We start from the raw sequence: 21762 nt of genomic DNA, 5'->3' as shown, positions 1-21762 counted from the left end.
CAGAGGAATTCGGTGAATTCAAACATGGACTAGTCATTGGATGTTACCTGAGTAATAAATCCATCGGGGACATTTCAACCGTTTTAACGGTTCCCCGAAGACTACTGTTGGTGATGTGTATGTGAAGTGGAAATGCGAAGGAACAATCACAGGTAAATCAATGTGCGTGTGAATCCCTAAGTGCTGAGGTCGACGGTCCCTAGACTTACACTCTACTTAATTTCAACTAACTTATGCTAAGAACAACACATACATTCATGCCCGATGGAGGACTCGAACCACCGGCGGGACGGGCCGCGCAATCCGTGACATGACGCTTCAAAGCGTGCGGCCACAGGTAAATCACGACCAGACAGACATCATGGTGTTACGGAGGGTTGTTGCAAAATATCCCATGAAATCAGCGGAAGGAATCACACTTGAGTTCCGAAGTGCTACCAGCAGTCCAGCTAGCACTGTGCATGGCGAGTTAAAAGATTGTCGAACGACCCCCATAAACCACGCATTTCTGTAGTCAATGCTAAGCGAAGCTTGAGGTGATGTGAACAGCAAGGCCACTGGACAGTGGATGACTGGGAACGAGAGATTTGTAGTGATGAGTCACACAATACCGTATGACAATCTGACGACGTGTCTGGTTTGGTGAATGCCTGGTGAACGTTACCCGCAATCATGTGTAGTGACAACAGTGAAGGGCGGAGAAGGGAGTGTTGCAGTAGAGGCTGTTTTCCACGGTTAGGGTTCGGGCTCCTTATTGCACTTAAGAAAACGGTAAGTGCGGAAGGAAATGAACACTTGTAAGAGTCTTGTGTACCGTTTAAAGTAGAAGAACAGTTCGTAGACGATGATTGTATCACTAAGACAATAGACCCTTTCATAAAACAGTCCATGCTGCTGCAAACGCCGTCGAACTGTTCGTGCAGATGGTTGTTGTCTTGGAAACGTCCCCATCTGCATTCCTAGGATGGACTGTCCTCCCAGAGTCCCGAACAGAATCCAATGGAACACCTATGGAATGAGTTAGTATGTCGACATCGTTACATCACTGTCTTGTCTGGTTTCGGCTCTCGAGAAAGAATGGCCTACCATTCTTCCGCAGATATTCAGATACCTCACTGAAATAATCCCCAGCAGAGTTCAAGCCATCAAAAAGGCGAAGGGTGGACACATCTCATATTTACGTCCTCTGATAGTTGTCTGGATGCTTCCGATCAGATAGTAGATAATGAAGGCATTAAAGGTTGTATTATGCTTCCTTTGAGCAAACCCGATGCTACACTACTGGACATTAAAATTGCTACACCAAGAAGAAATGCAGATGATAAACGGGTATTCATTGGACAAATATATTATACTAGAACTGACATGTGATTACATTTTCACGCAATTTGGGTGCATAGGTCCTGAGAAATCAGTACCCAGAACAATCACCTCTGGCCGTAAATAACGGCCTTGATGCGCCTGGTCATTGAGTCAAAAAGAACTTGGATGGCGTGTGCAGGTACAGCTGCCCACGCAGCTTCAACACGATACCACAGTTCATCAAGAGTAGTGACTGGCGTATTGTGATGAGCCAGTTGGTCGCCCACCATCGACCGGACGTTTTCAATTGGTGAGAGCTCTGGAGAATGTCCTGGCCAGGGCAGCAGTCGAACATTTTCTGTATCCAGAAAGGCCCGTACAGGACCTGCAACATGCGGTCGTGCATTATCCAGCTGAAATGTAGGGTTTCGCAGGGATCGAATGAAGGGTAGAGCCACATCTGAAATGTAACGTCCACTGTTCAAAGTGCCGTCAATGCTAACAAGAGGTGACCGAGACGTGTAACCAATGGCACCCCATGCCATCACGCCGGGTGATATGCCAGTATGGCGATAACGAATACACGCTCAAAATGTGCGTTCACCGTGATGTCGCCAAACACGGATGCGACCATCATGATGCTGTAAACAGAGCCTGGATTCATCCGAAAAAATGACGTTTTGCCATTCGTGCACCCAGGTTCGTCGTTGAGTACACCATCGCAGGCGCTCCTGTCTGTGATGCAGCGTCAAGGGTATTTGCAGCCATGGTCTCCGAGCTGATAGTCCATGCTGCTGCAAACGCCGTCGAACTGTTCGTGCAGATGGTTGTTGTCTTGGAAACGTCCCCATCTGCTGACTCAGAGATCGAGACGTGGCTGCACGATCCGTTACAGCCATGCGGATAAGATGTCTGTCATCTCGACTGCCAGTGATACGAGGCCGTTGGGATCCAGCACGGCGTTCCGTATTACCCTCCTGAACCCACCGATTCCATATTCTGCTAACAGTCATTCGATCTCGACCAACGCGAGCAGCAATGTCGCGATACGATACACCGCAATCGCGATAGGCTACAATCCGACCTTTATCAAAGTCGGAAACGAGATGGTACGCATTTCTCCTCCTTACACGAGGCATGACAACAACGTTTCACAAGGCAACGGCGGGCCGGTGTGGCCAAGCGGTTCTAGGCGCGTCAGTCTGGAACCGCGAGACCGCTACGGTCGCAGGTTCGAATCCTGCCTCGGGCATTGATGTGTGTGATGTCTTTAGGTTAGTTAGGTTTAAGTAGTTCTAAGTTCTAGGGGACTGATGACCTCAGATGTTAAGTCCCATAGTGCTCAGAGCCACAAGGCAACGCCGGTCAACTGCTGTTTGTGTATGAGAAATCGGTTGGAAACTTTCCTCATGTCAGCCCGTTGTAGGTGTCGCGACCGGCGTCAACCTTGTGTGAATGCTCTGAAAAGCTATCATTTGCATATCATAGCATTTTCTACCCGTCGGTTAAATTTCGCGTCTGTAGCACGTCATCTTCGTGGTGTAGCAATTTTAATGGCCAGTAGTGTACATTTGTTTCTGTTCAAAGTTTAACATTAGAATGCGGATAAAGTGCACCCCTACGAGAATTACGTTCTAACCTTATGAGATAATGAGGTATGTGTTGATATCGCAAAAAGATCAAAATATTCGTTCACCTTGTACCAAAAACCTTGAACAAGCAGTAAAGGAAACAAAAGAAAAATTCGGTGTAGGAATTCAAATCCATGAAGAAGAAATAAAAACTTTGAGGTTCGCCGATGACATTGCAATTCTGGTAGAGACAGCAAAGGACCTGGAAGAGCTGCTGAAAGGAATGGACAGTGTTTTGAATGGAGGATATAAGATGAACATCAACGAGGATAATGGAATGTAGTCGAATTAAATCGGGTGATGCTGAGGTAATTAGATTAGGAAATGAGACGCTTAAAGTAGTAAACGAGTTTTTGGGGAGCAAAATAACGTGATGATCGAAGTAGAGAGGATATAAAATGCAGACTGGCAATGGCAAGGAAAGTGTTTCTGAAGAAGAGAAATTTGTTAACATCGAGTATAGATTTAAGTGTCAGGAAGTCATTTCTGAAACTATTTATATGGAGTGTAGCCATTTATGGAAGTGAAACGTGGACGATAAATAGTTTAGGCAAGAAAAGAATAGAAGCATTCGAAATTTTGTGCTACAGAAGAATGCTGAAGATTAGATGGGTAGATCACATAACTAATGAGGAGGTATTGAATAGAATTGGGGAGAAGAGCAATTTGTAGCACAGCTTGACTAGAAGAAGGGATCGGTTTATAGGACATGTTCTGAGGCATGAACGCATCACCAATTTAGTATTGGAGGGCAGCGTGGAGGGTAAAAATCGTCAAGGGAAACCAAGAGATGAATACACTAAACAAATTCAGAAGGATGTAGGGAGCAGTAGGTACTGGGAGATGAAGAAGCTTGCACGGGATAGAGTAGTACGGAGAGCCGCATTAAACCAGTCTCTGGACTGGAGACCACAACAGCAACATACCAAAAGCAACTTTCTTAGTACAAAAGTTTCCTTGTTACATTACTATGCTCCAGGTGTGGTATTTAGCTGAGATTCAACTATAAATTACCTATAAAAGTATTTGTGTTTGCTTGTACGGAACGTTAGCAGGTTTGTGAATGCGTGTCTGCAGGTGGCACCGACTGGGCTTCAGCGTGAAGGGCGACGCGGCAACGCTCATCACCGACTGCGGCCAGACGGTGACCCGCGAGCTGCGGCGCTCGCTCGACTCCACCATCAGCAACGACGGCGTTCTCTTCCTGGGACAGCAGTTGCAGGACGAGGATTTCTACGCGGTGAGTCGCTATTTGCGTGCGCCAAGCCGAACACCAATGTTCTGTATCTCAATCACATTGTAACTAGACCTTACTTCTGCATCTGTTGCTGACAGCCAAGGGGCGATATACACGAATATACAGTGACCAAAACATTTCGTAACACCAAGAAGGAGTTGTGCGACGTAAACGAAAGTTGATAGGTGTGTTTCTGAAAGATGATATCTATTCAAATTCCGCGCCAGTCTCATAAGAGTGGCTCTAATAGCGCCACTGCGAGGATGCAAATCAGGTTTGCTTTAAAGAATTGTACTGTCGTGAGTGTTAGTTACCTTTCAGATTGGACGGTTGTGTAAGCGGGTTACCTCTGTACTGAGAGCGGAAAGTCACCTGAAGTGGTGGCTAGGTTGAGATATGATAGTGTGTACCATCCCAGAATAGCTAATTTTATAATCTATCTGCTAATTGACATGGGTTTGTGCCCGCCACATCTGAGCAACTTACGTAAACCAATGCGATGATTTCATTTCACGACGTCATTCCGGATATTTCTGCTACGAGAACTCAAATGGGTATCCTTCGATGGAAGGCGACTTTCTTTTCTAGGAGCACTATCAAGAAAATTTAGAGAACCAGCATTTGAGGCTGACTGCAGAACGATTCTACTGCCACCAACGCACATTTCGCTTTAGGACCATAAAGTCAAGATACGAGAGGCTACAGCTCGTACTGAGACATATAGATAGTCGTTTTTCCCTCTCTCCATTTGCGAGTGGAATAGAAAAGAAGATGACTAATAGCGGTGCAGTATACCCTATGCCATGCACCATACAGTGGCTTGCGTATAGTGTTGCATAATGGCTATCATGTTGCAGTTTTTGTGGCACTAAAGGTAAAAAAATCATAGCTGAGACCGATAATCTCAAAAATATAATTTATCTGGTACATGTTACATTTATTGATGAGCTTTCCATTAAGTCGACAGCTTGATTTGTGAAAAAAAAAAGTGTTACGTAGGTGCCTTTAACACGCTTATTACGCAACGCGAGAATCGAGGAAACAAAGTTTTCAATTCTAGATTGACAGATGCATTCCTGCAGCCGCTGTCCCATAGTGTCACACTTAGTGAATTGCGTATCTCCTCCACTGCCAACCCACGGCATTTTCTTTGCAGTATTAGCAGTTCACAGAGCTGTGCATAAAAACACGACCTACACAGTCTTGCTGCAGTATTTGATAGTCGGTGAAAATCAGCATTCTTTCTGTTGAACATTTGTAGTAAGTTAAAACTGAGTGTCCGAACCGGCCACCAACTCGATCTCTGAATTTCGCGTGCAGTGCACAACCAATTTCTCTATCCCAGCATGCCTAATAGAACGCTTAGAAGGGTCAGTTTATTGCCCCTCTGTATACCTTCAAAACTCTACAGAATATTTCTGCTATGTTGTTTCTCATACAAGTGCTTGTTCTACACTAATGAACTAGGATGTGTTGTCAGTAGTGCACTACTCACGGATCTGGGTTCGAATCTAGGTCCATAACACAGCATTATTTTGTCTCTGATGTTTCTCGCAATGTGCACTCCGTCAAAGAGAAAAAATACGTTATCGCAACTTTTACATTGATAGAGTTTCGCTTGTTTCTTTGTGGATGAATTAGGGTGGACGCTTCCTTTTTTATGTATCTCAGTTTCGTGTTATTCACTGTCTCGGCTGAAAGTAAGAAGTAGTTAAAGTATGATGTGGTAGTGCGCTCTTCTGCTTCATTTTAACTCGGAGATACACCAGATTAGTTTTCATAAGGAGCCTACTCAGGTCGTCTTTAGAACTTCAACATTATTCAAGATGACTGCAAAAGTTTTAACGATTAACCACCAGCTGGAGAAGTAAGTACTAAATTGCGCTGCTAGATTAAGATAGTCGAGCTTTCGTTTTACATTGCATTGCACTGAGTACGAACATTTAATGTATTTCTCTGCTTGGAACTCGATTTACTTCAGGCAGCAGTCGGAAATGATTCCCAGGAGCGTGTCCATCGCTGTCTTCCAACCTGATCTCAGATGCTTATCTGTTCTATATTTAATTACTCCGACGACAGCGAGGTGATTAAATGCAAAGCATTACCTCGGGTGTAAGAGGGACAATTTTTCCTCGCCTAAGAGGATAACGTGCCCAGTGCGATCACAACAGGATCCCATGTTTGTTGTTCTGATTTCTGGAGATATTTTCTAGGCATCTTGATGCTTATACTATCTGAAACAATGCCAAGCAATTACAACAGACCGTTTTGAATCATATTTTTGTGTTAGGCCAAGTATGACAGAGCAGACATGGTTTTAAATAATATAAATAAATTAATTCAAAATCGTCACAAAGGGATAGAATGTGTGATAGACTTTGTGTATAAAAGCGTTTAGAAGTTAATATGATCTGTAGTATTATGCGTGATAAATGGAAGTAAACAACTCTTTTTCGGGTAAACACCTTGGCCACCTTTCCCGATGAACGGTCTGTCCACTTTTCTCGATATGACGCCATGTCCGCAGCAACCGCTATCCGCTATCAAACCGAAAGAAATAACAAGGAACAACATTTGTAGGCCAAATACTTTGTTTAAACATTGAAATTGTAAGAAAGCACAACTCTGTGTGTGAGTGACGTAACAAGAATATCGTAAATGACTTACCTTACATCAGCCGACTGAAAATCAGAAAAGTTCTTCGAAAAAGAAATTACAGAACGATCTTCCTCTGTGAAACTCGCTAACAGCAACGATGGTGTATGTGACGACTATACATATGGTAGCACACTTTATCCTGGCCCCTAGACTTGGCCACTGTTTCTATGTTTCGGTACAGTGTATCGATACGTGGAACTGTTTCAGTGTTTCGGAAGGTGTTTCATTCCGCCCCTGTCTCGGATATCCGGACCAGATTCGATCTCGAGCCAGACACAGAAACTGTTTCGTTGTTTCAAAATAAGGCTGTTTCAGTCCACCTGTGCTTGGAACGGACTGATTGTATCGAAACAGTGATGTTTCATTCCGCTCTGTGTCGGACGAGATTCGGGCTCGGCACAAGTACTGAAAGACAACATACCACTTCGTGAAACACTTTCAAGAGTGTCGAAATCGTTTTGACAAGCAATAGCATGAAGCTTAAGATATCCGAAAATAAAGCTTCGTTTCTAGATGACTGTCCTATTCCGAAATGGCGTAACATTTTCTTTATAAACATTAACCAAACAATAAAACAACGCATACTATTCACATTCAAAATAATAAATATGTGAAAATCATTCAGTTAAATAACACTTTTTTTTTATAAAATACGTTTCTCTGTTCAAGTGCAGTAATCATTAAGAAACGCAAGTAAGCCTAGAACATTTTGAATAAGAAAAAGGCGTAGAGTGACAGTTATTATACATATACATAAATCTAATGTAGGTATAATTGCAAGCAATCTGTTTGACATATCACTGATAGTGTAATGGTGAACGGGAAGGGCTGGGAAGCATGGTGAATTTATAGAAACGGTTCGAAACACCTTGAAAGACAAAATTTTTTCTGTTATATTTTGTTATTTATTCGAATTATTTGGCATTATTTGTGAGTCTATAGTCACTGTGCCTATTATCCATAATGATTCCCTTTGTGTGCATGGGAATTAGCAGGATGGGTATATTCCCATACTAGCGTAATGTGGGAATCCCAGTAACATATCCGTTGTTTCTGCAGTTCGCTCCCACCTCCAGTTCCGTTCGTGGTGGTTCTTCTGTCTTCAGCTATGGCTGTCCTCAGCCAATTGAAAAGTATGAAAGTCACACGACACGAAAGCAGCGCATTTGCTGCATGAAATACGAAACTGCCAAGAGGCCTAAGTGATAGTTTCATACTTTCTGCGATATAATTAGCGCTCTCGCACCTCATTTGTGTTTATATGGACATACCTATACAGTAGAAAATGGCTCTGAGCACTATGGGACTTAACATCAATGGTCATCAGTCCCCTAGATCTTAGAACTACTTAAACCTAACTAACCTAAGGACATCACACAACACCCAACCATCACGAGGCAGAGAAAATCCCTGACCCCGCCGGGAATCGAACCCGGGAACCCGGACGTGGGAAGCGAGAACGCTACCGCACGACCACGAGATGCGGGCCTATACAGTACACATTCAAGATGATAAAATGTCTAGGTTTATTAGATTACAAAACACAAACTGTTTCACTGTTTCGAAACAGCGTATCGAAACATTGTACACCTCTGGCCATGAGCTTTTATTATGCGCAGTATGAATCGAATCTGAGAAACATTGTACTGTTTCATTTGTTTCGAAACAGTTACGTGTTTCAGTTTGCCCATCTCTACTGGCCCCACTGTGCTCGGTGGAAGTCGGCTGCCTTCGTACCGTTCTGGAATATTAACTTTTGTTGCCAACATTAAAACTACACGATACACTATTGTGTAGCGTAATAATAAGTAACTGGTGTGAATATAGTGTTGATCTGTGTGCGGTGTTGAGCGTAGTGGCTGTTAATATTGCTTACACCAATGAGCGAAGAGGTTGTAACTGATCCTTCTGGCGTCTCGGCATCCACTTCCGTGTCACTTGTGCGTCGCATTAACCTATTACACATTTGTTTCTCTTATAAGGTGTAAGCAGGCTGCTCTTATTCCCATGAAGTAATGAGTGCTGTCGACAAGGGATCTCAGATCGATTCCACATTCCTCGATTTCCAGAAGGCTTTTGATACCGTTCCTCACAAGCGACTATTAATCAAATTGCGTGCGTATGGAGTATCGTCTCAGTTGTGTGACTGGATTCGTGAGATCCTCTCAGAGAGGTCACAGTTCGTACTGACAGACGGTAAATAATCGAGCAGAACAGAAGTGATATCTGGCGTTCCACAAGGTAGTGTCATAGGCACTCTGTTGTTCCTGATTTACATAAATGATCTAGGTGATAATCTGAGCAGCCCCCCTTAGATTGTTTGCAGATGATGCTGTAATTTACCATCTAGTAAAATCATCAGACGATCAATTCCATTTACGAAATGATCTAGAGAGAATTTCTGTATGGTGCGAAAAGTGGTAATTGGCACTAAACAAAGAAAAGTGCGAGGTCATCCACATGGGTACTAAAAGAAATCCGATAAATTTTGGGTATACGATAAATCGCACAAATCTAAGGGCTGTCAATTCGACTAAATACCTAGGAATTACGATTACGAGCAACTTAAATTGGAAAGACCACATAGATAATATTGTGGGGAAGGCGAAACAAAGACTGCACTTTGTTGGCAGAACACTTAGAAGATGTGGCAAATCCACTAAAGAGACAGCCTACATTATACTTGTCCGTCCTCTGCTGGAATACTGCTGCGTGGTATGGGACCCTTACCAGGTAGGATTGACGGAGGACATCGAAAAAGTGCAAAGAAGGACAGCCCGTTACGTGTTATCGCGCAATAGGGGTGAGAGTGTCACTGATATGATACGCCAGTTGGGGTGGCAGTCACTGAAACAAAGGCGGTTTTCTCTGCAGCGAGATCTATTTACGAAATTGCAATCACCAGCTTTCTCTTCCGAATGCGAAAATATTTTGTTGACACCCACCTACGTAGGGAGAAATGATCATCATAATAAAATAAGAGAAATCAGAGCTCGAACGGAAAGATTTAGGTGTTCCTTTTTCCCACGCGCCATTCGAGAGTGGAAAGGTAGAGAAGTAGTATGAAAATGGTTCGATGATCCCTCTGCCAGGCACTTAAGTGTGAATTGCAGAGTAACTATGTTGATGTAGATGTGGAAGATGGTGGGGTTTGTCTCAGCAGCCATAGTGCTACGAGGCGATTGCAAACATCCGCTCCCAGCGTCATCCGCTCAGGAGCGAGGCAAATGTGCAGTAGTATGATCACTTCTCAGCAGGCAGCAGCAATGTTCAGCGAAAAAAAAATTGTAATGGATACTTTAACAACCCTGGCTGCCTTGCCCCACTTTCCCCTACTTAAAAACGTCTTACCAATAATGCGTCGTCGCGCTTGGTAAGTGAAAGCACGAATGTCTGGCGTCATTTGTGACATACCTTCTGCTCTTACAAGGGGAGGCCGCCAATTGTGAAATTCAGATTCGATTCATACTGCGCATAATAAAAGCTCATGGCCAGAGGTGTAATGTGGCAAAGCACCAAGATGCACTTCTCAGCCGCTGTCGAGAAAATCGACAGTTAAAAAGAAACCGTTGCGGTGAAATACTCTCGACGATTAATAAATCTCTACAGCGTCGTGGCGCAGCGGTAAGCGCTCGGGTTCGTAATCCGAAGGTCGCCGGATCGAATCTCGCGCCACGCAATTTTTTTATTATTAGTTTTTTGTAATTCAATATATATATATATATATATATATATATATATATATATATATAAGTATTAATGAATTGCTTATGCATGTTGGTGAAGGCGGATCGCTCTCCAATTGTACCGCCTCAATTTTTCCGTTTTTTTTAACAGGGTGTACCAAAGCTCTCCCGTCCGCACTGATTTTCGACAATGTTATAAGTTGCGCTAGGGACCGCATCTACCTTCTTTCGAAGTTAGCAGGCAACTACGCTGTTATGCGGCGGCTCGTTTCGGCCCATTCAACATCTATCATTCAATTGTAACGAGCGAGTAACGGAGTTTATATTTCATACCACCACAGCAAATTTGTGTTCGTGGGGTCTCTATTCTAGTTCGAACGTTTGACTTACGCTATACGTATTCGTTTCGGAATATCGTTTCTACGTCTTCCGTTAACTACAAGTGGTTAACATTATGAAGACAATCAATAACATTTGTGAAATACAACTTTGTTTGCGGAAAACATAATGATGTTCGAAGTCGCCAGTTTTTCCACGACAAACGACTTTCAACAACTTATTATATGCATAATTGTTGCAACTGATTGAAGGGAATTATATATATATATATATATATATATATATATATATATATATATATATATATTTGAATTATAAAAAACAAATACTAAAAAAAAAATTGCATGGCGTGAGATTCGATCCGGCGACCTCGGATTACGAACCCGAGCGCTTACCGCTGCGCCACGACGCTGTACAGAATTATTAATCGTCGAGAGTATTTTACCGCAACGGTTTCTTTTAACTCGATTTTCTCGACAACGGCTGAGAAGTGCATCTTGGTGCTTTGCCACATTACACCTCTGGCCATGAGCTTTTATTATGCGCAGTATGAATCGAATCTGAATTTCACAATTGGCGGCCTCCCCTTGTTAGTGTTAGTTGCAGTGCTGGTAGCTTTTCGCTTTGTATCTTAGCAAATATTTTTCGTCTTGCAACCTAAACGCAGTTTGCTACATTATCTCGAAAGACTAGTTTTGCCTCGTGATTGCTGTCCTGTAAATCTTTGGTACTACGCCTTGTATCATCTTAGGAGAAAAAAGTACGGTGTGTGACTGGTGTCCTGGTGTGCAGGGGGACGTGGAGCTGCTGGCCATAGCACCAGTGCCGGACGAGGCGTACGAACTGTGCCGCGACCACTCCGTGGACTGCGAAGAATCTCGGTACAGCGCTCTGGAGGGCACCGCTGATGATGACGGCGACGGCGACGGCGACAGCGAAGGCGACTCAGACGCGGAAGGGGAGGGGGACGCTGACTTCAACGATGCTGGCGAGGATCAGACCACCATCCCACCCTCGCCCCCATACGTGAGTATCAACAGAGCTCAATGCCGAAAATAACCACTAATAGTTCTATATACTTATATGGCTATGGTGTCTGTCCATTGATGATCTGCAGCCGTCTAGAACGAAATTAGAATTGTATTAATACCTTCAGCTGCCAACGGGCGTTGATATATATCATCGGGGACAGGTGAAAGTTCGTGCCCCGACCGGGACTCGAACCCGGGATCTCCTGATCACATGGCAGACGATCTATCCATCTGAGCCACCGAGGGCACAGAGGACAGCGCGACTGCAGGGACTATCTCGTGCACGCTTCCCGCGAGACCCACATTCTCACCTTGTATGTCCACATACTACATTCGTAGTGTCCCACCCCAACACACTCATTACTCGTGGAGGACATTCTTACCAAGTCCCGTATGAGTTCGAGGAATATGTGTGCATCCCCACAGAAGAAGGAGGTCATGGCCGGTGTTGCCAGAACTATATACTTAAATGGATATGGTGTCTGTTCTTTCAGACATGTCCAAATGAACAGACACAATACCCATAAAAGTATATAGTTCTGGCAACACCGGCCATGACCTTCTTCTTCTGTGCAGATGCACACATATTCCTCGAACTCTTACAGGACCTGATAAGAATGTCTTCCACGAGTATTGAGTGCGTTGGGGTGGGTCATTACGAATGTAGCGTGTGGACATACAAGGTGAGAAGGTGGGTCTCTCGGGAGGCGTGCGCAAGATAGTTCCTACAGTCGCGCTATTCTCTGTGCCCTCGGTGGCCCAGATGGATAGAGCATCTGCCATGTAAGCAGGAGATCCCGGATTCGAGTCCCAGTCGGGGTACACATTCTCACCTGCCTCGTTGATATATATCAACGCCTGTTGGCAGCTGAAGGTATTAATAAAATTCTAATTAATAGTTCTTGTGTACGATCATCCTGTAAATAAATTCTTTTAATCTCTGATAAGCAATGTTAAAGGACTTGGAAGAGCAGTTGAACGGAATGGACAGTGTCTTTAAAGGAGGATATAAGATGAACATCAACAAAAGCAAAACGAGGATAATGGAATGCAGTCGAATTAAGTCGGGTGACGCTGAGGTAATTAGATTACGAAATGAGACACTTAAAGTAGTAAATGAATTTTGCTATTTGGGAGCAAAATAACTGATGATGGTCGAAGTAGAGAGGATATAAAATTTACACTGGCAATGGCAAGGAATGAGTTTCTGAAGAAGGGAAATTTGTTAACATCGAGTATAGATTTAAATGTCAGGAAGTCGTTTCTGAATGTATTTTTTATGGAGTGTAGCCATGTATGGAAGTGAAACATGGACGATAAATAGTTTAGACAAGATGAGAATAGAAGCTTTCGAAATGTGGTGCTACAAAAGAATACTGAAGATTAGATGGGTAGATCACATAACTAATGAGGAGGCATTGAATAGAATTTGGGGGGAAGAGAAATTTGTGGCACAACTTGACTAGAAGAAGGGATCGGTTGGTGCGACATGTTCTGAGGCATGAAGGCATCACCAATTTAGTATTGAAGGTCAGCGAGGAGGGTAAAAATCATAGAGAGACACCAAGAGATGACTACACTAAGCAGATTCAGAAGGATGCAGGGTGCATTAGGTACTGGGAGATGAAGAAACTTGCACAGGACAGAGTAGCATGGAGAGCAACATCAAATCAGTCTCTGGACTCAAGACCACAACAACAACAAGCAATGTTCAAGAATTTTTGCTACATGTGAGCCAATGGTCATGTAATTTCTTGAAAAATGGTCCTTTCTGCTGCATCTCACTGGTAATGAGGATCTTCATCAAATTACTGTGGAATTCATCTATCAATAACTTCATGTGGTCTGAAGAATATAAATGGATTTGTAGAGTTTGTCAGTAGGTCTCTAGTACAAAAACCTGAAAGGTTATGGGACTGAGATTGTGTACAATTGGCATCCCCATGCACCCAGATGGAACCTGTGTGATGGGCACTATATGTCAGCTGAGGGTTAGTTTGTCTGATTGAAAAGATATGGCATAAGTAACAAGGAAAACAAGTAAGTTCATAAGGCAACATTACAAACGGCACTTTAGTAATATGAGTCTTCAAAGTAAACTGTAGTGCATCAGAATGAGAACACTGGAGCAGTTTTCAACAAACTTACTACCAGAGAGGTGTTATGCATCATAGATAAATTTGCTGGTAAAATTCTAAATTATGATAAGCACCAAGGGGTTTAGAACATTTACCAGTACATATGTTTTGACAAGCTTGCTGTTACCTTTTAAATGAAAATATGTATGAGATTTTTTGACTTATTCCATGCCCATGACAGATCTGTGGAAGGTACACTAGTATAGCATTTTTCTTTGTAAATGTTCATTGTGCATTCTTGTTTTCTAGCATGTTCTATATCTTGGAGGATATCCTCATAATGGATCTATTAGAACAAAAAGTTAATCGTCTAGGAGTTCTCATTCCGAGAAGAGTCAGGCAACATATTATTTCCTCCTACGTACCTCATGAAATGACCATGTAGACAGAATCAGAGCATTTCAAACTCAAATGGATGCTTACTGATAGTAGTAGTATTAGTAGTAGTAGAAGCTTTATTCATCTGTAGATCTCTTTTTAAAAGGAGTTAGAACATATCAAAGTATTTACAAATTTAGATCAATTTAAAATAAGCTAATTCATATACACATATATTTACAGATTTCTAATTGAGACAATCATTAGATTTACACCTGGTATACGATACACTTTTTTTTACAAATAACGTATTAAATAATGTAATGCCACACTGTTCACTCATATCTCACTATCAGTCACTGCACACACTATACACACATTGTTTCACAACACTTCACTCACTACACACACACACACACACACACACACACACACACACACACACACACACACACACACACACACACCTCTACTCTGTTTTAGCTAAGTAATCTTTCAATGTATAAAATGTATTGCATAACAGGTACTTTTTAGCTGCCTTTTTAAATAAGTGTATTTTTACAATTTCCTTAATCATTGTGAATGGAAAGGAAAGGTGAGCAATGATAGTGATGCCGAAAGTACCTTCTCCCAAATTCTGTAAGTTGACTTGTGGAGTGTAGATGTAGCCATAGCAAGCTTCCTCAGTGACAGACTATGAATGCTAGCAGACTCATAGCACCAGTGGCACTGTTGAACACTTTGCTGTTTCCTGGCACTTTCACAGACTTGTCAATAAGGTTCCACTTGGACTCAGTGGACTGTACACTAATAGGCAGCACATAATTTTTGTTTATAACATGGAAGGCAAAACTTTCCTTTTTATGCAAAAACTCTGACATAAAAGAGAACTTACTTTCAATGATCACCAACACCAATTGCTAGATGCTAAACTCTACGTCTCTTCCTGGAAATGAAAAGAAGCCTTTATTTGTTACTAATACTTTGCACTAGTTGTTCTGGAAATTTAATCAACCAATAAAAACTGAAATCACATTACACCTACTGGATAAAACCAATCAATGGTGATGGCATTTTAGAGCCTCACAACAATATCAGATGTCATATAATGAGGGGAACAGTGGGATAACTACAAAGCTTGAAACAAACATGACACACACCAGATCTCAAGCTGACAGAGTACAGCTAATGTATTCAGAGCATATTTTCAACATGGAAATACTTCATCGCAGAGGCAGATTCAATTTCTTTAAGTGTAATCTGGAACAGTGAAATGGAAGTGTGTTACTGAAAAGTATCTCATTGGTTGTAAATTTTAGCATTAAAATCTACTATTTGTTTGCAATATAAATTCCTTTAAATCAAGTTATTACTTGATGTTTCACTATGAAGTCTGACATTTCATGTTCAATAACCTGACAGAATTTGTGAGTGACTCAAACTTCTTAACCTAGTTTTATTTGTTCAACATACCACTTGTTATCATGCTGTAGACCTTTTTTGTATAGATCTTGCACATGTTTAATTGTCTGTCTCAGTCTGAAGGATCCGGAGAAGAAAACTGGTCAGGAGTAGACTATGATGCACAAACAAGCTACAGTGGCTACGGTACCGTCATTCCTGTGCGTGGCCCACCAGGGCCGAGGGGATACATGGGACCACCTGGGCCCCCAGGACCACCAGGCCCCAAGGGCCAGCCTGGAAGAGATGGACTAGGAGGAACAAATGGCATTCCAGGGCCTCCAGGACATGTATTCCTCATTCCTGTGAGTTATGTGCCACATACGTTCTTAAATAACTTTGACTTTCATGGGTCTTGCCATATTAATCTGCTAGGATAAAGGATAATTTTGGCATAAACATTTTTTAAGACTTCTTACTAGGGAATATCCTATGCAGATTTTTAATATGGTGACCAGCTACACACTTAGTAATAACCATAGTTTTTTTAAAAAATCTGCAAAATAATCCAGTGAGATGTTAATAAAATGTACACTGAAACCATACTATAAATTACTGTGATTCATGTATCTGTTTTGTAGTAACCTGTTGCACTATGTCTTTAGTCATAGAAAAAAGGGGTTTTTGGATGTCTGAAAGCAGAGGAAGGTAGTCTGGAAAATATGGTACACTAATAAGGGGTCAACTATAGTTTGCTTCCAAAAACACTGAATACCTCCAGTAAATGGAACAGTGGTAGAAAATGAAGAAAGAGGTGGTCCCAGAAGCTAATAAATAAAATGAAACAAGCCACTAAGAAAATGATAACCCAAAAGATTGGAATAACTTACAAAGCAAGGAAGGTAAGCACTATCATCAGAGACTGTAAAATTGCATTGTATCCATCCTATTTCACAGGTCTCAAATCATTATATATTAAACACATCAACAGAAAAAGCAATTTAATCAAAACAGAGTATTACAGAAAGGAGACAAAGGAACTGATGATGAGGAATCAAAGTGGAAATTTTGGAAATAACACAAAAAATGAATAGAAGATATAAATCTGAATTTTCTTGAGAAATACTACTAAATATTGAAATTCTTAGAATCACTTGTACCTTTGCTCAGATTTTAAAAGAACACTATGATGTGCTTTATTCAGAAACTGGCTCCTTTTATCTTTTGGGTGCTTGAGACATCAGTCATTTTGTGCTTTAAATGTCAGAGAGATAGACATTATAGTAAATGTAAAATATTTCTTACAAAATAGTGTAGCTGAATCTGTAAAAAAGTGTTTTCAAAAACAGAGAAGTCAATAAAATTTTCTAATCACTGTGACACTGGATAACACCTCATAAGAAGAGCAGGTGATGAGGAACTGTTGTGCAAGAGTAAGCAAATAGAAGATGAAGCACTGTAACAACTCCTTCACATATGTCACTGTCAAAGGACTTCATGATGGAAATGATGATAGCAGGGCAAGAGAAGGTTGATGTAGATGAAGTAGGTTATTCAGTAATGAGGTGAAATTTTGAAAGAAGACTGAATAATAAGTTTTCAAACAAGCTGGCAGAAGATAGTCACATACCTTCAGAATTACTAAAATTAGTAGGAGGTAAAGACACCTGTCATCTGATGTCAAAATCTATGAAACAGAATAATCATTATCTGATTTCCAGAGGACCAGTATCATTATACACACCTGGAAATTGAAATAAGAACACCGTGAATTCATTGTCCCAGGAAGGGGAAACTTTATTGACACATTCCTGGGGTCAGATACATCACATGATCACACTGACAGAACCACAGGCACGTAGACACAGGCAACAGAGCATGCACAATGTCGGCACTAGTACAGTGTATATCCACCTTTCGCAGCAATGCAGGCTGCTATTCTCCCATGGAGACGATCGTAGAGATGCTGGATGTAGTCCTGTGGAACGGCTTGCCATGCCATTTCCACCTGGCGCCTCAGTTGGACCAGCGTTGGTGCTGGACGTGCAGACCGCGTGAGACGACGCTTCATCCAGTCCCAAACATGCTCAATGGGGGACTGATCCGGAGATCTTGCTGGCCAGGGTAGTTGACTTACACCTTCTTGAGCACGTTGGGTGGCACGGGATACATGCGGACGTGCATTGTCCTGTTGGAACAGCATGTTCCCTTGCCGGTCTAGGAATGGTAGAACGATGGGTTCGATGACGGTTTGGATGTACCGTGCACTATTCAGTGTCCCCTCGACGATCACCAGTGGTGTACGGCCAGTGTAGGAGATCGCTCCCCACACCATGATTCCGGGTGTTGGCCCTGTGTGCCTCGGTCGTATGCAGTCCTGATTGTGGCGCTCACCTGCACGGCGCCAAACACGCATACGACCATCATTGGCACCAAGGCAGAAGCGACTCTCATCGCTGAAGACGACACGTCTCCATTCGTCCCTCCATTCACGCCTGTCGCGACACCACTGGAGGCGGGCTGCACGATGTTGGGGCGTGAGCGGCAGACGGCCTAACGGTGTGCGGGACCGTGGCCCAGCTTCATGGAGACGGTTGCGAATGGTCCTCGCCGATACCCCAGGAGCAACAGTGTCCCTAATTTGCTGGGAAGTGGCGGTGCGGTCCCCTACGGCACTGCGTAGGATCCTACGGTCTTGGCGTGCATCCGTGCGTCGCTGCGGTCCGGTCCCAGGTCGACGGGCACGTGCACCTTCCGCCGACCACTGGCGACAACATCGATGTACTGTGGAGACCTCACGCCCCACGTGTTGAGCAATTCGGCGGTACGTCCACCCGGCCTCCCGCATGCCCACTATACGCCCTCGCTCAAAGTCCGTCAACTGCACATACGGTTCACGTCCACGCTGTCGCGGCATGCTACCAGTGTTAAAGACTGCGATGGAGCTCCGTATGCCACGGCAAACTGGCTGACACTGACGGCGGCGGTGCACAAATGCTGCGCAGCTAGCGCCATTCGACGGCCAACACCGCGGTTCCTGGTGTGTCCGCTGTGCCGTGCGTGTGATCATTGCTTGTACAGCCCTCTCGCAGTGTCCGGAGCAAGTATGGTGGGTCTGACACACCGGTGTCAATGTGTTCTTTTTTCCATTTCCAGGAGTGTATTACCAAAGAATGCATTACCAGGTACATGTGAAAACATTTGGATCTCACACTTCTAAATTTCTTATTAGTATAATATGCAAAAGAATTGAAAGGAAAAATGAAGAGGCACTGCACAAACATCACTTTGGTTTCAGAAAAGAAACAGACACCATAGCAACAATTTTAAAATATTCAGAAATGCTGATTAGTGGCAGGAATAAATAAAAAGCATGATACCTCCATAGGATTTGTAAAGTTGCAGAGAACTTTCAACACTGTGACATAACCCAAACTCCACCAAAAAACTTTCCAGAAAGTGTGTGATACAATGCCCCATTGAAGGCTGTTAATGAAGGTATAAGCATATGGAATAGGTTACCTAACGAAGGCACGAGCATATGGAATAGGTTACCAGGTATGTGAGTGGCTTGAAGATGTTGTAAGCAATAGAATCCAGTACGTTATCCTCGATGGTAAATGTTCATCAAAGACAAGGGTATCCTCAGAAGTGCTCCAGGGAAGTGTGAGAGGATCATGGTTATTCTACAGTATACATGCATAAATGATCTAACAGATAGGGTGAGTAGCAATTGGGCAGCTGTTTGCTGATGTCATCATTTAGTGTCTGTAGGAGGATACAAGATGGCTTAGATAGAATTTCTAGTTGATTTGATGAATGGCAGCTAGCTGTAAATGTAGAAAATTGTAAGTTAGTGTAGATAAGTAGAAAAAACAACTCTGGAATTTTTGAACACAGCATTAATTGTGTGCTATTTGACTCAGTCAGAGTAATTAAATATCAAGGCATTACGCCTCAAGGTAACATGAAATGGAATGAGCATGTAAGGATTGTGTGCTAAGTGATGCATTGACTTGCTCGGTGATTGTAGTGGGGAATGCAAATGATTGATTTCAGTTTATTGGAAGAATTTTAGGAAGGAGTGGTTCATATGTAAAAGATACCACTTATAGGGACTGATGACCATAGCAGTCTGGTCCCTTTAATCCCTCCAAACCAACCAACCAACCACTTATAGAACACTTGTTCAAGGCAATTCAGAGGCAAGCTGCTAGATTTGTTACCAGTGTGTTCAGTCAACAAGCAAGTATTACAGAAATGCTTTGGGAACTCAAATGGGAACCCCTGGAGGAAACACGATGTTCTTTTCGAGGGAAGCTATTGACAAAATTTAGAGAACTGGTATTTGAAGTTGAATGCAGAGTGACCCTACTACTGCCATTGTTCATTTCAAGTGAGAACCATGAACATAAGGCAAAAGAAATTACGGGTCATATGGAGGCATATAGACAGTCATTTTCCCCTCACTCTGTTTGCGAGTGGAATAGGAAGGGAAATGACAGGTAGTGGTACAACATACCCTCTGTCATGCACAGTTCCATAGATTGCAAAGTATGTCCGTAGATGCAGATATGCACAGCTACTGTATAAGGCAAGATTTAAGACATCCTAAAAAAAAGAAGGAAATGTGCACTGTATTAACATTATCAGTTAAGTGATACATTCATTTCACTAATGTTTTGCTGTGACTCCATGTTGTGGTTACTCTAAAATACTTTAGTACCACTTACTTTCTTATAAATGCCATTTTGCAGATAATACTCGTTATAAATGTCCAGTAATTCTGCAAACAATTTATAAGATATCCAAAATTGTGTATCACTGATAATGTCATATAGTTTTACAGCTATGGTAACATACATGTTGTAGTGCTAAGTAAAATGAAACAAGACTAAGACATTAAGTTTATATCTGGAAGAACTGTGGTTTGTTTATCAACTCAAATACTTTTTTTTTTTTTTTTTTTTTTTTTTTTTTTTTTTTTTTTTTTTTTTTTTTTTTTTTTAAAAAAGCACATGTCACCAAGAAGCCAACCAGAAAAATTAGGTCTGTGTTACCTCTGACTAATCAAATATAACTGGAGCATTAATTGTAGACTATATGATCATCTGTTAACTTGTTGAATAGCTGTGGTGAGTCAATTGCAAGTAGCATCATCAAAAGTAGTTATCATCAGTCTCTTATATTCATAAAGTTGGGAGTTTTTCCCTAATTAGTAAAAAGCTGCTTGTGTTCTTGTTATGGACTGATTATATTTTCTTCAATTCCCTCCAAATATTTTTCAAGATATATTACAGGAAGTAATTTTTTCAAATTAGTATTTCATTTTCTTGTAGATGAACATTCAAGGTAATGAAAAGGGTCCAGATCACCAAGCAGAGCAGTTTCGACAAATGTTATCACAACATATGGTAAGTATTTACAATTTTGCTATCAGCAACCTTACTGTTGTGAAACTATAAAACAAAGTAACATTGTGAGCTCTTTGAACAACAATATGCATTGCAAATAATTATATCCGTTTCAATGCAGGGACTGACTACCACAGTTCTTACCTCATTTAACAAAATGTACACTGATTTTTAATTGATTTTCTGAAGTAATTGTATTTCCTACTTACAATAAAATGTGAGATTTCTTTGTGACTTTTCTCTGTGAAATTACGTATCACTGACAGACAGACTGAAGTGAGATCATTACTGCCTAATATGTTGAAAATTTAAAAACATTATTAATTTTCAGAAACAATTAACAGTTCTTTATTTCTATTACTACATATGCATTGTGTATGTTGACAACTTTTTGGCTTTAAACACACTGTATAAACTTAAGTTTCTATATGTCCATATTTTTAGAGATGGTTCGGGACTTGGATGTTTGATACAGGATGTCCAACTAAACACCCCTCAGCTGTCTAGTTTCCAACCTTATTTTATTTGGCAACCAGTTTCAGTGTTTTACTACACCATCTTCAGGCCCCTGACCAATGTGTAGGAAGATTCTATCTCGGTTGTGATC

General features: G+C 41.9%; 1 protein-coding gene across 1 annotated transcript in view; it reads left to right on the top strand.

The window, feature by feature from the left end:
• LOC124556687 (collagen alpha-1(XI) chain-like) overlaps positions 1 to 21762 on the top strand; it is a 560578-nt gene that overhangs the window by 344070 nt on the left and 194746 nt on the right. Inside the window, exons 4-7 of the mRNA XM_047130656.1 lie at positions 4011 to 4173; positions 11646 to 11879; positions 15879 to 16106; positions 21081 to 21155. Coding sequence (XP_046986612.1) covers positions 4011 to 4173; positions 11646 to 11879; positions 15879 to 16106; positions 21081 to 21155 — 700 coding nt within the window. The remainder of the gene's footprint in view (positions 1 to 4010; positions 4174 to 11645; positions 11880 to 15878; positions 16107 to 21080; positions 21156 to 21762) is intronic.

Source organism: Schistocerca americana, chromosome X (genome assembly GCF_021461395.2).
Source record: "Schistocerca americana isolate TAMUIC-IGC-003095 chromosome X, iqSchAmer2.1, whole genome shotgun sequence".
In the NCBI taxonomy this organism is placed as follows: domain Eukaryota; kingdom Metazoa; phylum Arthropoda; class Insecta; order Orthoptera; family Acrididae; genus Schistocerca; species Schistocerca americana.
The sequence above is the reverse complement of the archived record's forward strand: the minus strand, read 5'-3'. Positions and strand labels throughout refer to the sequence as shown.